The sequence below is a fragment of the Spinacia oleracea genome, chromosome 1 (genome assembly GCF_020520425.1).
Source record: "Spinacia oleracea cultivar Varoflay chromosome 1, BTI_SOV_V1, whole genome shotgun sequence".
Lineage (NCBI taxonomy): Eukaryota > Viridiplantae > Streptophyta > Magnoliopsida > Caryophyllales > Amaranthaceae > Spinacia > Spinacia oleracea.
This window is the reverse complement of record NC_079487.1, coordinates 133,167,262-133,186,524: the sequence shown is the minus strand read 5'-3', so window position 1 is coordinate 133,186,524 and position 19,263 is coordinate 133,167,262. Positions and strand designations below refer to the sequence as shown.

Below are 19,263 nucleotides of genomic sequence, written 5' to 3'. Positions count from 1 at the left end.
AATACATAAATTGGCAGAGGGTAATTAAAGAAGGTCTAAGAAAATATATGACAATGTGGCGGTAGGTTACTTTTGCGGCACAAACCATATTAGGAGGAAGGTCTCTTCATTAGGATAATACAGAGGCATAGGATAAATGATAAAGGGTAATAGTCTAAGTGGAAAGTCTAGGTGGAGGTTAAAAGGGAAGCTCCCTCTTGATGATGGCAGGAGCTCCGGGCAAGGCTACCATGATAGGCCCGTAGTTAATAATGTGAGAAGGAGATAAATAGCTAATAGAAGGAGAGAGAATCCCATCGCCCTCAGTCTTAGGTGATGAGGGTCTTTATATAGAACTCTAGGTCTTGTATTGTTGAGATAGTTGTGCTAGTAATGCTCCTTGAATTGCTCAACTGATTCCACGATCTTCTAAACCGCTTCCTTGACCTTCTCTAACTGATTTGACCTTGACTCAGCCACAACGACTCCCTAAAAGTAGGAGCTAACTGGTACGATCTGATTCACGTTGACCCGTTCATGCGTCGATCTCACGTCATACAAAACGACCCATAACATTAACAAAACTTCTTTTTGATGCGAATGAACCGCAAAGACAATATAAATCACTCCGTTTTAACCACTAGATAAAAACATTTAATTTCCCTCAAAAAAGGTAAAGACATCTAATAATAGAATCGTTATTATCTTCTCTCCATCACTTAGTTTAAGTATCAACATAGAATGTTTAGGAAACATGTTTTGTTTGTGTATTTAGTTTGCTTCCTAAGTTTTGTGTAATTAGGTTTCCTGTAGTTGTCTTAAGCTCAAATTCTACGACGTACAAAAGTATAATATAATAATCTTCCTATCCTCTTAGATTTCCCTTCCCTCCTATCTGGTTGTCTATTTTTCTCGTCACTCCCTTTGTCTTCAAGCGCACCTGATCAGCCGTGGAAACCACCTTCAACCACCATCTGCGGTGTCTCTAACGGTTGCAGCTCTGTTCCTTGGTGGTTGTCCGCTGCGCGCACATCAATCAGGTAGCTAGTTCTTTTGATCGGAATTTCACTTATTTTTTTATTGAATCTGTTTACCATGGGTGACAAAACAGAAAACAATTTACAACTAATTCATGACCCATCTTCGATTTATTATTTACATCCTTCGGAAGGGCCTAGTAATTCACTCACAACATACTTATTAAAGGGTGAAAATTATGGTGTTTGGGTTAAGGCCGTCACCAATGCTTTAGAGGGACGTAACAAATTCGGTTTTATCAACGATGAAATCACGAAACCTAGTGATGAAAAAAGTGCTGAGTTTCTTGCATGGAAATCGAATAACTCGACTATTTGTTCTTGGTTGTTTAATTCTGTTGACGAGTCTATTCAACCTAGTATTGTCGGACATAAGATTGCTAAGGAACTCTGGTTAGATCTAAAAGAACGGTACTCGATCTTTAACAACGGTCCTCGTTTGAATCAATTAAAATCCGAGTACCAATTACTCCGACAAAGGGAGATGAGTGTGGTTTCGTACTATAATAAGTTCAATACCTTATGGTATGAACTATATGGATCCGAATATTTAACATATGGGTGTACTTGTGCGGCTGCTGCTAAGTTGCGTGCTCGTATGGAACGGGATAAAACCCGTGATTTTGTGCTTGGTCTTGATGATGAGCAGTATAGTCATTTACGAACACAAATCTTGGGTATGGATCCGTTTCCTTATCTCAACACGGCTTTTTCCTTAGCAATCCAAGAAGAAAGACATTGTCGTGTTAAGTCTGAAGTCGTCAGTTTTGCAGCACAACTATCTTCAGCTTCAACAAAGCGACCACCTTCACGTAATAGTTCCGGTCCTCCAAAGTGCGCTCGTTGTGGCCGTATCACCTCGTTCGAGAATTGTTGTTGCAAGGTTTAGTCACTCTTGTTCGTGTTCGAACAAAGAACCAGTTGGCAGACATGTTTACAAAAGCTCTCTTTTTTTCTTTTTTACTGTCCAAGTTGGCCGTTTATGAACTACTCCGTAGTAAATAATGTAATAAGATAATTTTTATTAATATGCCATTCTGGCAAGTTTCTATTGCTATACATACATATGAACTGAATTAGTTCTGTATAATAAGGCTTCAGAATACCTTTAGCCTTTTGTTCTTAACTTAACTTAGACTTATACATAGAGATATACCTGTGTTTTATTCTCCTAATTATTAAACTTCGCAGCCGCTCAATCCAAACCCGTTCTTCATCAGCCAAAGCATACATACTTCCTGATCAAAGAAAACAGATGTGGTAAAAAATTTAGACTTGTTAGTTCAACTTGCCTCGTTTCTTCATCGTCTTCCATCGTCCATTCACGGGTTTCTTCTTCAACTATTGGAACTTCAATAGCATGAGTTTCCGTTGTCCTGCATTCCAAACTATTTATCTCATGGAGTTGAGACGCGCCTAAATGGAAGGTTTCTTGGAGAAGGAGGCAAGAAATGAAACGAGTATTACATCTGTGGTCTCGTTTGTACAACATATATCTTCCCATCCTTGACAACACCTTCTATGTCTTGAGGAGATCCGTACAACTCCTCAATTGCGCTTCCTGTCTTTGCGATGCCTGAGAGTATTGATTGACGGAAGTTGCTGTCGTTCATTAATTTGTCGTCTGAGTAGTCTAGCACGACTTTTTCTTCTTCATCCATTGGAACACTATTCAGGAACAAGATTAGCCAAATATTAGCACCAAAAGTAATAATCATTAAATTATGGACATTCCAATTCAAGTAACTTCTGCAACTTATATTCCTGGAACTTGCAGTATACAAAGATAACCAAAGAACTGAGCAGTGTTAAATTCAAATCAAATACAGAGCTCCTCCGTCCCTGGATAATCTTCTTATTTGCTATTTGCCCGGGGATTAAGCAAAGTAGTTCAATGTTAATTAAAAAAATGAACGTAAAACAGAGATATTAACTAGTAAGTGTTGAAATTTGACACAAAAAGCTAGTTGTGATGAAAATTCCCCAAAAAGACAAACAGGATGATTATTCAGGGACACAAAGAGTTGATATTAGCAATATACCTGTCATAGAGTCCAGCACCAGCATAGCCTTCAAGATCTTCACCATTGGAATCAGATCGGAAAATGATGGATTGTTTTATGAAGAGACCAATAGGTTTACTTGGGTATCCCAAAACCTACAATATCAAACTTCATCACTACAATTTCTTTTCTCAATTTCATAGATAAAAACATGCATACTTGAATGAATATCAACATGTAATTAAATGGTCATGTGTCAAAATCAGAAAAGAAGTTACCTTTGGCGAGTTGAGATCACTTTTTTTGGAGATGAAGCTTAAAGCACGGCCTGGATAGGCCCCAACCAAAGTTTCTCCAAGTCCTTTCACAGCCTACGCCAATGAAATGTTCACACAATTATATTCTAGGAAATGGTACAATAATTATGAATGGGATCTACAGAGGTAGAAACTGCACTACCTCAGCGTATATTTCTGATGAATCCCCAGAAGACGGGTTGGTTGTGTGAATAACGAAGGCATAATCAGCACTAATGATTTCCTGAACCAAGACAGCCATGCAGAGATATTCATGATCTAGCCCGACTTTTCTTGTACTGAAGTATGCTCTCTCGTTCCACTTGGAAGCCCAAACCTGTAAGACGAAAATTCAATTTCGATTTCATGTCTCGGAACAGTGAAAAGTAAAAACCCGTCTCCTTTGGAATATTGAGCATGAACATGGGAACAGTAAAAAGTAAAAAGTAAAAACCCGTCTCCAAATGTGTCTCACCTTTTTAATTGATGTCCATGCTTGTTGCCAGCGTTTCTCACCTTCATCCCCAGGCCATGGCATTCCAGAGCCCTTCATCTTGGTTTTAAGCTCTTCAACCTGAATCATAATTGTGCTCAGTAACATTATCTGAAAGGCATTCCCTCGCATTTCTTAATGAAAGGAACGAAAATGATCCAATAAAAATATTGCTAGGTATTCCACTCAAAACTAAGTGATGCAAAGAGCATGCACCTACCACAAGTCCACAACACATAAATGCATCTGGTAAACCGGTGTCATGTTTTTTGTTATTCAGGACAGAACATTGTGACTATCATTTACGGAGACTGCATGAGTCTGCATCAGTTACGGTTAACAAAAATGGCAGTAATCTGAGATTGTAAAGGTTGGAGGAGATATAAGGAGGCACATGGTTCTTCCTCGAGTGTCCTGGCCCACTAATAATCTTAAATGTTCTCTTCAATGCAACAGGAAGCACAGAGTAGGCAAGAAATCTAAAAAATAAAAAGGAAAGGACGGAAGCATAGAGGGCCTCACCAACTGAGGTGGTTCAACAAGTTCTAAAACTGTACTACGGATCTTTGCTAGAGCTCCAACATCTCCGCCATTTAATTCCTTTTTCAAGATCTTCAACTTGTCATTCACTCCCTGCCAACATAGGAAGTATGAAACACATATAAATCTTACTTGAACAAAACAGAAAAAGATACACACCCTCAATCTCTTTTTAAAATTTGCTGAAATCAGCATTTCACACATTATAAGATAATGGCTAAACTTCATATAGGTGAAGGAACATATTTTCCCCTATTTAAGGTACTTACTCCCTACCATTCTTGGGAATTATATAATTGTCATAATGGCTAGAAAAATGTTATCATCAATCCAATGAGAGACAAATTCTTAATAGTTGCTATTCCTTAACAATGTGTTTGGTTAACAATCATAGAAAGGAGCGTGGGAGAAAGATAGCAGAGGGGAAAGAGTGGGCTTGCATGTTCATTCCACATGAATAAATACATCTCTTTCATTTCATAATTCACTTCCCATATCATCTCAAGTAATAAAAAGTTCTGAAACATTGTATAACATTAATAAGAAGGTAAAGAAAAACACCTTATTGGGGCCATATGAAAGGACTTCCTCAAAAGATCCAAATGGTAGGGCCACTGATGTAGGGATTCCTACCGATGATGGAACTTTCCCTCTTAAGTATGAGATATTACGAGATTTTGCCCCAACCTGGAAAGAAATAATAATATCATGACACAAACATCATATGGACAACAAAAAAATTCTAATGTTATCAGTATAACACTCTAAAGGGAGAAAGTAAGCAATCAAACTTTCTAAAATTAGAAGCACTTACCAATTCACTAGTAAATTCATCTGCGGATATGGCATATTTACCACCAAATTTCTTCTTGTCCAAACTTATTGATGGTGGAACATCGTCACTTGTCACACTTGAGCTAGCCCCATTGAGCTCACCCTCACTCACCTCACTGAGAAATAAAATACAAGAATCAGCTGAAAGTGCAGTAGTAAATTTCATAACAAGAAATAGTTAGCCAGAAATCATGGCGATAACAGCACCATATCTGAGAAGGAAAAAGTGTGAAAAGATAATGTTACCTGTAGAGTACATCAGTTGACGTTGGCTGGAGGCGTAATAACTTCCCTTCAGCTGCTTGTAGTTCAGAAAGAATTTTGCTATCGAAGCAAGTAGCAAAGCAAACCTAAATGTAAAAAGTGTCTCAAATGTTAAAGAATCCAGAATTGTGCAAGAATTCAATGCCAAATATATTGAAGGGGGGAATGGAAAAGCTGAAAAACCTTGCAGTTTCTTGCTCGCACAGAAACATGTGATAACACATCTGGCATATCTGGTGTCAATACAGCAACTGTGCCATCAGGAATTTCCTCCTCCCCTCTTACATGATTTGCAACCAGAATAGTGGGTTGTTCGTATGTTTTATTTTGGACAGATAGCAACTCGTCAACAACCACGACATATCCAACTGCTTCAACTGGACTAATAATCTGCCAACTGGTTGACAAAGCTCAGGTTTAAAATTGTACGATGGATGGCATTATTAAAACAAACTAAAATATGATTTCATGAAGTATATACTTTAGAATACAAATACTCAGAATTCTTCCATTGCAGTAAAAAAAATGTGCATATTATTCCTTCGGTTGTTCTAGCTACATAGAACAGTTTTTTTTTTAATCAAGTTAATGTTGTCTGAGTACCACTGTGGAAATTACAGTAGGGAGCAAGGTGATTAAAAGCAGTAAAACTAACCTTCCCAGATTGGCAGTCTCACGAAGAACAGGATCCAGTCTATTAAGAAGCGCAGAGACAGATGCAGCTGATCCAGCACGAATCATCTCCTCTGTGAATATGCTGAGCTGCAGTAAGGTTAAAAGAATAGCAAAATTCAGTGCATTATCAAACAAAACAGCCAAAATATTAGATACAGTGACTATCAGTGACTTACAGCCCCCTGATCAACTTCAAGAAGTGAGCCGAGGTAATCTGCAGATGGCTGTAAAATATGTTGGTACAACTCTGCTTTGCTTGCAAGTGCTAGGCGTGTCCTGTCAAGGACTGATTTTGCATACAATGCCCAATCTTTGTCATTACTCGATAACATATCAAGTGCACGCTTCCATCCCTTCAAGAATTAAAAAAACGATTTATTAAAAGATTAACTTCTGCAACGAGGATGAAAGACTAATTTAATGAAGCGGTTAAGAAAAAGGAAATGATTTTGCCAAAGGTCCTTATAAAACACGGTACACTGGCCTATTCATTAACATGAGTAGTTACAATTGACAACAAAGAACTTATCCACATCCTAGAGAAACAACTACCAATACCAAAGCACTTAATTTTGTAAAAAACATGCCTCCATCAGTGTCATTTTAACTAGCATGTGTTAATTCAAATAGTGGCATACTTCATGATGTGACTTTACTAGCTCAAATTTTTTGTTTAATCTCTCTCCCGACCTCAAAGTTTTTTTACAAAATCTTTGAGCCAATTATTGAGAGATGGTTCTAAAAGATACATGTCAGACCAGAAACCCTAAGCAACAAGCATTTGTCAACTTGTTCTCCAGTCAGCATAGGTACTATCAATTGAACATCCTAATTATATCTTCCAAGCTACCATAATCATATTGATCAATCTTTAATTAGAAAGGGAGAAAAGCATCAAGAAATATATTGTGAGCCAATACACTAAACATTAAGGCAATATAGTCTGAAAACTAGGCAAATACTCGCATGAGTCCTCTGAAATCTTTTAAAATATAGTAGAAGCAATGACAAAGTTGTATACTTGTATACATCCATTGAAGCTCTTCATTTGCTAAATACCTTTATGCAGTAGACAAGATCTTCATTGTCATCTGATGAAAGAGCAAGATTTTCAACAACCATGGAAATGAAGTACATAATTTTCTGCATAAACTCACAAACAACAAGAGTTGTTAGAAATATACCATTATACCCTTCTCAAACACCTATCGAGTTCTTATATAAATGACAAATACTTAACTAGGAAAAGAGGGGGGGGGGGGGGGGGGGGGAGATGACATGCACATTTAGATTGGAACACAATCCGCCAACAGGGAGACAGGCAGGATATCAGTATATGTGTTGTGAGATGTTAAAATCAGAAATCAGCCAATAACTAAAACAGCTTTTGCAGGTAAAGCGGTCTGAATATATGTACTCTGTAGATTTTTCTTTAAACATGAATTATCGTCCCAATTCACTAGCTATGTGTTTCCATAGATTTAATTGACATCATTTAATTCAGATCCAAGCTTCTTTTTACACCATGTTTTGCACATAATACACCGTTTCCTTTCTAATATCCTTAGGACCAGTTCAAATGGAACTTGGACCTTTTCCAAAATCTCTTATCATTAAAATTAAGGGAGCACAAGGAGCAACAACTCTCAAAATTGACCTCAGAACATGAAGCTGCCAAAATTTCAACCACTAGAAAAATGATTATCCAATCAATGTATACCTCAGGTCCAGCGTTATTCAGCTCCTCGTAACCCCTTTCAATGACTGTCCTCACAGAAGAATCAAGAGCAATATCCAAAAATATTAGATCCTTCAGTCGACTGTGAGACTTGAACAACAATGGCCGGAGTTCCTGTCGTGCCTCTAGTAATGCCTGCGTATTATTAGGTCAGATTTAGGTAAAAAGTAAGTTTTAAACAAAATAAGAGATAAAGTGAACCAGAGATGCGAAGATGTATAGTCTTGGTACCTCAAGCAGTGGCTCCACATTCTTATCTTCCACATGTACCAAAATAAACTGAAGCAAATCCTGCAAAAAAATAAGGATATACAACATTACTTGAAAAGTGTACCTAGCATACATCTGACATAGAACCAACAGAGAAGCAAGCAACAGAAATGGACAATAGTAAAAAAAAAATACCGGAAATCCAGCCGGCAATCCAGGAAGAGGATCTATGTTCACGCCAACCATGAAACCTTGACCCTGAGGTTATCATATATAAAATAACATGTCTTCAAAAAAGAACTGAGCAAATGAGCAGTGTAGAAGAATGCAGGTGACTGACAATACCTCAGTTTTGTATCCCATGCAATTTGAAATAGCAGCCTCCAGATCTGCTCCAGAATGAACTGCCTGCATAATCCAACTATCCAAGTTGATTTAATGTTGCAAAACAACATCTATAACATCGAGAGGGATTGGAATACGAACAAAAATATGATGGGAATCTGCTAGGAACCAACTTAGCTTTGGACAGAATTAAGAGATAAAATGTAAGATTAAGGGAAGAAGATGAGCTTGATTGATTCATCCGTGGAAAAATCTATACCAATAAAATAAGCTTTTGAGAGGGTTTCTCTCTCCCAAAATGTAAAACAACCTAACAATCAACTCTGTATCATCCAGCATACTTCTCGAAAAAAGCATTTTCTCTAACTTACTAGCTACCTTCTTCTTAAAGCTACTAAGAACTAAATTATAATGCTTCTACCTAACAGCCCCTCCCCGTATGTTGATGCTTAGCAGAATCAGGCACATTTTCAAAAGCAACACATAAGCCAGATATATGACGGATCCCTGTATCTCTCTGGACCAAAGGTACAGTGGTTCATATTAATTGATAGAAATGGCATACATTAAGATCCATTTCTATAGTTTTCAGACGATTGCAATTTATAGAGTATATAGTAATGTCAAAAGGGTTTGGTCAGTAGACATGCAGAAACAACTTTGATTAAGACAGGGTGATGACTACCTTCAGTGTTCTCATATAATGTCCAAGATCCCTCAGAAGCCCTTCTTTCTGTTCGCTTCTGAAGTGAGGTTCAGAATGGATAGCTCGGTCATAACTGAGAAGGCGCTCTTTAGAAATCCCATTCTCATTTAATGTTTTCCAGTAAACACTGATGTCAAAGTCACTTTTGATGTAATCAATCAATGCCTGAAACAGAAAATCTGTAAGCAAAATATATTCTCTAAGAGAAGAAAAAAGAACTGCCATTTCCTTTTACAATACCTGACAGATGACAACATCATCAGGACTGGTATTGTTGTGCAGTTTTTGGTGCCATTCTTCCATTATTCCACCCTTGCAATCATTGTTTCTCTGCAATTACCAAATTATGCAACATATGACCTCTACAATCTGTCACAAAGAAGGGGAACCAAAACAAAAATAGACATGTGCTATAGACCCAAAACTGACCTGAATGACCAAAATTTCATCTCTAATTCTCTGTCCAACATCCCCCTCGCCTCCACGACCAACAGTCGACATTATCATTCGGATAAGTTCCTGGTGCTGAGGCTGGCTTCTGAATACGTTCTGGAGATTATCTGTAAGTCTGTCTTGAGCTTTACTTATTTCACTGCAAAACAAACAAGAGAAGAACATAAATTAGTAAGCAGAAAAGATAAAGGACAGCTATAATTGTTCAAATATTTACCCGAAATCAATGCTCAAACTATAGACAAGGGTGCACAAGTTTCATTTTGCTCCAAAAGAACACAAGTGCATATGTTAAAGAACATCCCATTGTGATAAAAAAACATGAGATATATTTTTATTAATTTTATTATTATTAAACTATTGTTACATAATGAGAAAACATATCTCATTTCTTTTATCACAATGTCATGTTCTTTTACATAGGCACTTGTATGCTTTCGGTCCACGAATGTTCATGATCTAACTCCTGAATATGTTCATGAAGTTTCTCTCTTCTCCTCTCCCTCTGTCTAGGGTTTTCAGTCTTTAGACATAGCCAAATTTGGCTATCTCTCACCCTCTTTGGTATTTCAGTTTTTAGTCGTAATTTCAATAAATCTACACTTTCAGTGTAGTTAGTTTGTTTTTTATCAGTTAGGCTCTCCTTTTCGGTAACTTTAAATTCGAGTAGGCGAGAGTATGTGTCGGTGTATTCCATGGTAAAATTCCTCTAATTTCTATGATGGATGCGTGTTTTTAGACCAATCTCAAACATGAAGCAGAATTGTTTTCAAGACAGCTATAACATTGACAATGTGGGTTTCCATTCAACTCAAAGATGCATTGACATTGAAGTTGTATCATGGTAACACATATATCATGGTTCTAAAGCCATTCTTGAGTATGTTTTGTAATTTACTAGTTGTTAAGGAGAAGGGATTTGTTTTTCATGTTTTAGATTTGCTCTTGTTTTGAGAGCTTTTGATTCTAGATGACACAAGGCTTTACATTAATGAACACTTTCCTTTTCCGTCAGAAAAAAGGTAAGATTTACATGCAAGATAATTGCAGCAGAAGAGACCTCAAGGGAATGTCAAGCTTGTTCGTCTAGAGCTTCTAAAGCACTTTCAATCACAAAAATAAGATCCCACGACTTAGTAGAAAGAAAATTACCGTGGCTTCACATTGTAATTTTTGTTCCAAATTAGCTGCCTTGTGGCCATAAATCTCATCCATACTAAAATTCCAGCAAGACCCAATTCACCAGCATCCACGGCTTCATCAAGCAAGTCTGCTCCAATGTTGAACCTGGAAAGAACAGAATAAGACGTACATAACATATTACATGTTCGCTGCTTCGAGAAGTTCATTTTTCAAATATTGAAGAACAGCAAATGACTTTCAGATCAAACTTCAAGACTTCCAACATCCGTCCTATTTTTCTTTTTACCAGATAATTTTTCCCTCTTGCAGAATTTTCAGACACCACAGAAAATAATTAAATGAGCACACAAGTTAAGCAGCTCAAAAGGACAAATAGAAAAGAGCTTCCTTTCAAGTAAAGCATAGTACAAAGCAACGGAAGCAAGTTGAGAGATGTAGGCATAAATCAACGTGAAATTGTGTACTAGAGGCAAAATTGAGGTTTTTCAAAGTTTGAGGTGTCCCAATAAAATAAAATAGGAGTTAAAGTATCCATCATTCAAAGATTTGATCTCTTCAAAATCCAACTAACCTATGCATAAAAGATTTTTGTGCTTCACTCTCCAGTGAAGCTATCTTTTCCAGCAGCGACTTTGCAGTCCCATTTCCATCACCAGCATCCTTCTGTAGAAATGAATTTTTAGGGAGACATGCAGTACATTTTCAGTGCCAGGTGAAAACAAAATAGGAGAAAATATATACATAGGCATTTAACATTGAAAAGCATGCACAATAATTCAAGCATAGAAATAACAAACCTGTTTGGGTTTGACACGAATGTCCACATAGAAGTCTGACCCATTGTCCTTCATCCAGTTATCAGAAGATACTAGGACAAAAGGCATGCCTACAAAATCATCACCTTCAATTTCTATCTCCAATGACTGAAGCGGAAACTGCAAAATTAGTATTGTAGTGTTAACCACAACTTTTATCATGTATTCAATATCTGATGTAAACATCAACCTTCTAGATTTTGTCAAATTACTTCAAGATCTCACAGAATAACAACTAAAATAAGTTCTGGATCACACCTGCTGGGAAGAATCATCAGAGGAGACACTGACAAACTGCGTCTCTGCAGCCTTATCTAGTAAAGATGAACCTGGTGGAAGGATACTCTGAGGTGGTTGCTGCAAACATTGATAGAAAATTCACTGATTTAGAATACGGGGAGAGTAGAAAACCAGTTCTCAATTTCTCATTGCAAGTTGATTACCACATTAGCAAGTTAGTACTTACCGACCACTCATTTCCTTTTGCCGATAAAGCCCAGTGAAGAGTGAGAGGCTCCTTGAAATCTGTAGCTAGACATACCTTTGTTTTTCCATCAAGCTTAGTCACAAGTACCTTAAGAAAGGAAAAGAGTTTTAAGCTTCACACAGCTGGAACTTCCTTGAAAGAAGACATTTAACAATAATGACACAATCACTCACCAGAAGTTGCTTGTCAGCAAGCTTAAACATCTTTTTTCTAAGAAGATCGCCATCTTGAGCTTGCTTCGCCTCAGAAAAAAGCTCAACTGCAGATAAGGTTTTCGGATCTGTGACTTTTGTGGATACATTGTCCACTGGTTCAGCAGTATGTTTACTAATAACCTGCTTCAGATCCCTCTTTTTGCGCTGTATTCTTTCTGAAGAATAATTTCTTTGTTTCTCCACCTGCTTTGTAACCCTAGTTTTTATCTCTCCTTTGGCAATTTTCTTTCGTATATCATCTACTGAAGCACCTTTATCTAGTTCCCTCTGCAACTCTTTTCTTGCTTCCTCAAATTCCCTCTGTTGATGAAATTCAAATTAGTATGTTTGCTGGAATGAGGAAAAAGAGAGGGGAGAAATCAAGAAGTACAGAGAATTGAAATTTACACTTTGCTCATCTGAAGAATAGTTTGGTTTCCCAGCTTTTTCCCATCTTAAGTAAGATTGAATAGATACAAGATCATCTGGGATTCTGCTTTCAGATTTTGAAGGGGGTTGTCCTTTATCTTCACTTGCATTACTTCCTTTTTTTAACCGTTCTCGAAGTTCTTGTATAGAAACACCTCTGGCTACCTCATCCATTAACTCAGCACGAGCTGCTTCATATTCCACCTATAAGAAAGATGGTTATGGGGTTAACTTCATTGAATCAACAAAACTCATAGAAATTAAAATATCGTATTTGGTAAAGAAGAAACACCATCAAGCATTCGTCATTTTATCAGAGGTCAATTTTACTTCACACCACCACCCAGTATGGACCCCCAATATCGAGGATCTGACGAAAATCCTTCGTAAGTGCACGCATAGGAAGAAAAATCACACTAGATAGGGGGGGGGGGGGGGGAGAATATTTCAAGGGGGGTAAGGGCACTCTTGCTTCCCCGTATATATTTCACTGTATAATAGTGATTTTGGGCTCAAGCATCCTCAGCATTTTAACCTTTTACTTTTGCATCCCTACTTCAAATTCATGGAATATAGGGTTTTGATCAATTTAAAGACGAAAATTAATTATTGATACGAGTTTTGTAAGTCTTTTGGAGAGAGACATCCAGAAGCATTCATCAAATACACTAACCATGGTGCCACCTTTATAAGGAGATTCATACAAGTGATTGCAGTGCTAATATCATAACATTCTTGTAAAAACATCATGCATGGAAAGAAGGAAGAAAAGGCAGAAGATGAAGCATATTACAGAATGAAGTTCAACCTACTCCCAATCCCCACAACAAGGCAAAACAGCCTCAATTTCCTCGATCAATATCCCATAAACTCTACATGCTTCACATATAAATAGAAACTGCTTACCTTTTCCTGCTCAGGGGTATACATTTGTTTACCCATTCTTTCCCATCTGAGATAAGCTTGAACCTGCACAAGATCCTCGGGAACCTGTTGAGCATGCTCAGATTTCCTAGGCAACCTTACATGAAAGTTCTGCCCATTATTCTTAAACCTACCAACACGACAGTAGATTTTGAGAAACATATATCAGAAGAATTTATTGGTTATTTAATGAAACTATACACTCGGAAAACTAATAACGGATAGAGAGAAACAATGTTAACTCACCATATATTCCGGGCTTCATTTAAAATAAGAAACTCGATAGCTTGCACTGCTGGATCATCAATCTCTATTGTCAACGAACAACCAGAACCTGACTGTAAACACAAAGTCGCAAATATACATTAGGATCATGCGTAACATACGATACCGTGAATGCAGTGCCAGGTAGACCCAAAGCAACTCTATATCATATAAAAGGGATATGCTAATGGAATAGCTAGCATTTTTCTATAAAGCACCAAACTTACCTTTTGAAATGGGGTTCTCAGTGCCCTATCTTTGTGCACTCTGGTACCATCAGGTCTACGTGAAGGAAGCGCCCATTTCCTAAAAAAAGAATTAAAAAAAATATCGTCCTCAATTGTGTTCAAATATATTGTTAAAGAAACAAGAGATTGCTAGGCAACTGGTGAAATTACTCTTTGCTATCACGTATCCCGCCCCAATGAAGTACCATATTGTCATCATGACTATTCGTCACCACTATCTCCACTTTAGAAATGCACCCAGATGACATAGGGCTCACTGAAACCTGATGAAATGACAATGTGTCAGATTGACCTTTTGAAAGTTCAGTGTATTAAACGAAGGAAAACTCCAGCTATAGACAGTTGGTCATCAAGACACAAATAAATGAAAATTACAGAATTGACTTTAAATCCTTCATACCTGCAGTTCAATATCTCCATCAAGATTGTATTTGTCGGCTTGCTGCAATAAACAGAGACCATCAGAATGAAAGGTTACAAAGATAACACAGTGTTAGAAGCAACGCCCTAGCATCCAATCACCTAGGTTTTTACTATTTATAACTGACACATACAGAAACATAAGCACCAATGTGAAAAACTTATTTTGACAGGACTCAAAATTCTGTGTCAGGGTAGGTGCTACAGTCTCCTTATTAAACAAATTCAGTTAAGAAAAATACAGCTCAAAATCAAATGCAGAAATTAGTCCAAAGCCTAACACAAAAGACAAGGAGCTTATTATAATGCTAAATCTGGACGTTATAGTTCAAGGAGATCTTTGACTGACTGACTCCCTACACCAAAGGGCAGACAACGGCTTACGATATGTCTTGAATACAACTATACAAGCTCTTTTGGTTCTACTATTATTTTCCAAGAAATTGACACTTACGCAGCAAACTCACATATACTACTGCTTGATTTCTTGTCACATCAAGATAAATGTGAATATCAATCCCTGTGATTCTAAACAGATGTTTCTCTCTGACAATAAATCTGATGGCTTATCCAATAATTTTATCATTCAAAGCCCTTTCCCATTCCTCAAACCCCAAAACCTAAACTCAATACAGGGAATGCTGGAATATGCAAGGACATTTATGGGAGATGGGTCAAGGATTCTTCATGCAGATTTCATGTACTGCTGAAGTGCTGATGTTAATGTAGCTGATATCACTGCAATATTGCAATAGAATGAGCTGGAAGATAACAGTGGAGTGAGATGGAAAATAACAGTGAAAATCAGAGTGGCAGTTGAGGGTATTAATGGAGAAGTGAGGATCAAAGAAATGTACTCTAATCTCAGGCATTCTTGCAGGGTCTCACTGAGTAACAAAATCAAAGGCTTGCATTGCGTGCAGTGGTCTCTGGTGAAGCAAGTGAAGAAGCTGATGAGGATAGTGAGAATTGGCACAATGAGGAAGGAAGGATGCCTTCTTCGTGATCAATACCAACCATATATTTTGCTATTGCGTACTTTGCAAATAAATGTTGGCTTCTCCAAAAACTTATCTAACATTAGAAACAACAAATCACCACACCAGGTAACTGATAATCGGCGTCATAACCTGCTCTTGATAGCATGATAAGCATAAGACATTTGTTCTTTTTTTCCTCCTCGAGAAAGACATGTGAAAACCGAAAAGGTATATTTGTATACATACCAATGAACGTATTCACATATTAATATACACTTAAGAATGATCATATCCTAAACTGTATAGCTAAGAAACACATTCTAGTTTGACTAAACTAGACATCACAAGTACAAGTACAAACTTAAAAACCTGTATTTTATACTCTTATGCCGCAATTAATTGTCACATTGTCCCAATACACCCAATCCTCGTAATTAAGGATGACATAACTTTAGAAGGACCTCCTATAAGGATGACATTACTATTTCAGAAGATGTGAGTTCTTTTTTCAGGATATCCTTACATATCACATAATGTGACTAAAACTATAATCACATTATATTTCCAGATAAAGAGAGTATACGTACAGGCGTCACCATACAGAACCCCAACACCAAAGATAAGTTTGTACGACGTATCCATTAAACGTGAATACAATCATCCTAATGATTTCTAAGTCGTTTGATTAAAATGATGAACAACATTGTCTTTGATTTCTGACACGGCAAGAAATATGCATTGACATTCTAAAAACAGGAAAAAATACAATCAAAAGAAGGAGTTGCTTAAACATAAGGTCTTGTTTAACACTTCCAAATATGCACATTTTTTTAACCAAAAGTAACCACCTTTAATTGTGAAATTTGAAAAGGTTGCTTCTGTAAACACCCAAAAGCAATACGATCACCAATGTCCATCATTAGATGATACCAAATTTACAAATAAAAAACGTTTGCAATTGTTCCATTTTAGGATATACCAAAAGTCCAAAACAATAACTAGATGCACTCAGGCCTCAGGTGCACCTGCACCCAAAGGTTTGATGGTCCTCTTAACGAAGAATTCAAAATATAAAGTGTAAATAGATAATTATGGAAACTCCATAAGTATTATTCCGTACTTAGGTAAGAAGGTAAGACAAGTTTACCGTTAAACTACACCATTAAAATCAAATGTGGCATATTATTTCGAAAGCGAAGCCATTAAAAAGATAAAAATCAAAATGAAGGGAAAAAGAACAAAGGATAGAACTGTATACCTGAGAAGCAGGATCAGCAGCAAGAACAGCACGGGCAACATAAGAAAACCGACGAGTAGCCATGAAATTCTTGGGATTCGTGCAAGATCTCAAACTCTTCCCATAAAATTGCTTACTAAATACAGTATTGTTGGAATTCCTTAACTTTGATGTTGCTTGAGCTTTCAATATTGGAATCCCAGAATTTATCTTGCTTTGATGCTCCAACAACGACAAACTTACATTCTTCCCAATTAAATTACTCATTCTCAATTAATTTTCCACTCTTAATGTTTCTCACAATTAATTCATAAAAAAAGTTCAAAAAATTCCCAATTTATATTACAAAAGAATTGGAATTCCTTACTACAAATAGAAACCCAAAATGGAAAACGATTGGATTTTTATTGAAGGAAAGAATATGAATTTTCTCCTATAAGTAAGGAATTCAATTGAATTTGGGGAGAAAAAGAGTGACTGAAAAAGGTGGGACTGAGACCTCAGGATTTTTGGGATTTTTTTTTCCTTTTATTAGTTTTATACAAAATTGAAACGACGTAGTTTTAGCGCTTTTGTCGTGACAAGGAGGACACGTGGCAGGTGCTGATGCTCCACGTAGAGGGTGGTAAGGTTCTCACGTGCGAATTATGAAGGCGGGGGATCCGAAATGTGGGACCCCTGCGTTGGGAGTACCAACTTTAGATTTTTTAAACTTTTTTTAGAGAAGTGAATTTTTATAAAAATAAATAACCATAAGTGTTTTCTTTGATTTTCTTTTTTCTTTTCCTAGGATTTTAGGTTGTTATTATTGGATGATATTATCACATCTTGTGAGGTCGTAGTTTAAAGAGCTTGGAGTTATTGAAAACTCGAGTGGTTTTGTGGTAAGAAATTTTGATAATGGGTCGTTGTCAATTCTATTTTATCATGATACCTAAAGTGTGCCGACTTCTTTAAATAAGATTTAGATTTTAATTTGTGTTTTTTTAGAAGTGCTTTTATAACATCAAATATTAGTTTGGCATAACAAGATAATAACCCAAAGTTGTAGAAGAGATATCGCATTATAGAATATAAAAATTAGTCTTGGGGCTTCAACTACTCCGTATTAGCTTAAATTTTGGTTGAATTGGTCCTTTGACTATCGCAATAGATCTCTAATAAGTCTACCCGCTCAAATCAGATAAGAGAGAAAAAGTTATGCAACACATCTAAGGTACACTTTTGTACAATGCACCCTCTAACATTTTTATAGCTATTTATCCACTGGCTATATTAGTTTTTTTTTTTTTTTTTTTTGAGGGAAATTTGTGTATTTAAATTAAAGTTCACCCATTTGGGCCTTTGGGTTTTCTTGGTTTTATTTACAATATTTTAAAGTTATGTTATACGGCACTACGTAGGTAGATTGGGCTCACATGAGTGTGAAAAGACTTCCAAGTCCTAAAAAAGTCAGCCCAAAGAAATCAACAAATGGATGTGCAGCCCAAAGCCTGTGATATTAATCTAGTTTTTGGGTCCGCCGTGAATTGTTAATGGAAATGAGGAGTTTGAAAAATTATACTTCTACTTCGTACTAGAGCTGATCAACACCGGTCCGGCCCGAATTACCGGGTTTTGGACAGCCTTTTTTGGCCCGATGCGGCTCGACCCGAATTTTTAAAAAATGCGGGCTTTGGGCAATGTAAAATAACAATTTTAGTTATAAATTTGGGTCGGTCCGAAAATGGCCCGAAAAGCACGCTATTTTTTGCCCGAAATAGCGGGTTTTGGGCACAAAAAGTTGGCCCAAAGTTTGGCCCGACCCGACATAATAGCCAGATTTTTATGCCCTTGGTCCGGCCCGACCCGCCTTTTGATCAGATCTACTTCGTACATTAGAGCATGAGCAATGATGAGCTTGTCTATGAACAGTTAAATACGGAATATAATAAATGTATCTCTTTCCAGTTTAACTATCATGAGTTACTATTATGGCCCACCTCTTATAATTTTCTACAATGGTGAACAACTTCACAATTCTCTCTACTACTTTTATCAATTATATGAGCTCAAAAAGTGGGAGGAGTTGGCAAAAAATTCATGCAAGTGAGTGACAAGCTTACAAATTCCGTTGGATGTTGGCTCATGGACCGAGGCGGTTAGTGATCCAGCAATCACTATAACCTCATGTCCTCATGGGGAAACTATGGACCATCTGCAATGGTGAGTTTACCCGCAAAGATAATAGATGGTGTTGTGATGAACTAGAAACACACCATTGCTAATGTTCTTAGGACCACAATCTAAACTTGTAATCCAATTCTATCAAATAAATAAATAAAAACTTGTGATCCAAGCAAATTATGGACAAAAAAATATGTTAATAGTGATTATAAAAATTAAGCATTTAACCTATTATTAATAATCATAACTAACCTCTACGTACAATTATCTGCGAAGTATTGTTGCATGATTAATTAGGTGGTTCACCTACTCGATCACCTTTATTATACTAAGAACATGAATATCGGTAAATTGGGTGTTGCTAATCTTGTTAGGAAAATTCA

At 36.9% G+C, this 19,263-nt stretch overlaps 1 protein-coding gene across 1 annotated transcript; it reads right to left on the bottom strand.

Annotated features, from left to right (window-relative positions):
* Nucleotides 1–2,018: 2,018 nt before the first annotated feature.
* On the bottom strand, nucleotides 2,019–17,222 carry LOC110799235 (alpha-glucan water dikinase, chloroplastic). The gene is made up of 33 exons (XM_022004454.2): nucleotides 16,736–17,222; nucleotides 14,478–14,519; nucleotides 14,228–14,340; nucleotides 14,057–14,135; nucleotides 13,812–13,903; nucleotides 13,548–13,695; nucleotides 12,621–12,845; nucleotides 12,192–12,533; nucleotides 11,998–12,105; nucleotides 11,790–11,888; nucleotides 11,514–11,651; nucleotides 11,288–11,379; nucleotides 10,726–10,860; nucleotides 9,550–9,712; nucleotides 9,361–9,450; nucleotides 9,100–9,285; nucleotides 8,415–8,477; nucleotides 8,265–8,327; nucleotides 8,091–8,150; nucleotides 7,842–7,994; nucleotides 7,181–7,264; nucleotides 6,298–6,474; nucleotides 6,102–6,208; nucleotides 5,630–5,843; nucleotides 5,429–5,532; nucleotides 5,163–5,298; nucleotides 4,910–5,035; nucleotides 4,331–4,441; nucleotides 3,791–3,889; nucleotides 3,479–3,652; nucleotides 3,298–3,390; nucleotides 3,059–3,174; nucleotides 2,019–2,684 (listed from the first exon to the last, which is right to left on the bottom strand). Exons 1-33 carry the CDS (start codon nucleotides 16,979–16,981, stop codon nucleotides 2,480–2,482), a joined length of 4,383 nt encoding a protein of 1,460 aa, XP_021860146.1. The 5' UTR covers nucleotides 16,982–17,222; the 3' UTR covers nucleotides 2,019–2,479.
* Between the last annotated feature and the right edge of the window lie 2,041 nt (nucleotides 17,223–19,263).

What these genes read in the sequence shown, in the direction of transcription:
- LOC110799235 (XM_022004454.2), bottom strand. Translation starts at nt 16,981, where the DNA reads ATGAGTAATTTAATTGGGAAGAATGTAAGTTTGTCGTTGTTGGAGCAT. An exon ending in TGAATAACGCTGGACCTGAG is followed by an intron (nt 7,265 to 7,841) that starts GTATACATTGAT and finishes GAGTTTATGCAG; the next exon opens with AAAATTATGTACTTCATTTC. An exon ending in CATGGACATCAATTAAAAAG is followed by an intron (nt 3,653 to 3,790) that starts GTGAGACACATT and finishes TTCGTCTTACAG; the next exon opens with GTTTGGGCTTCCAAGTGGAA.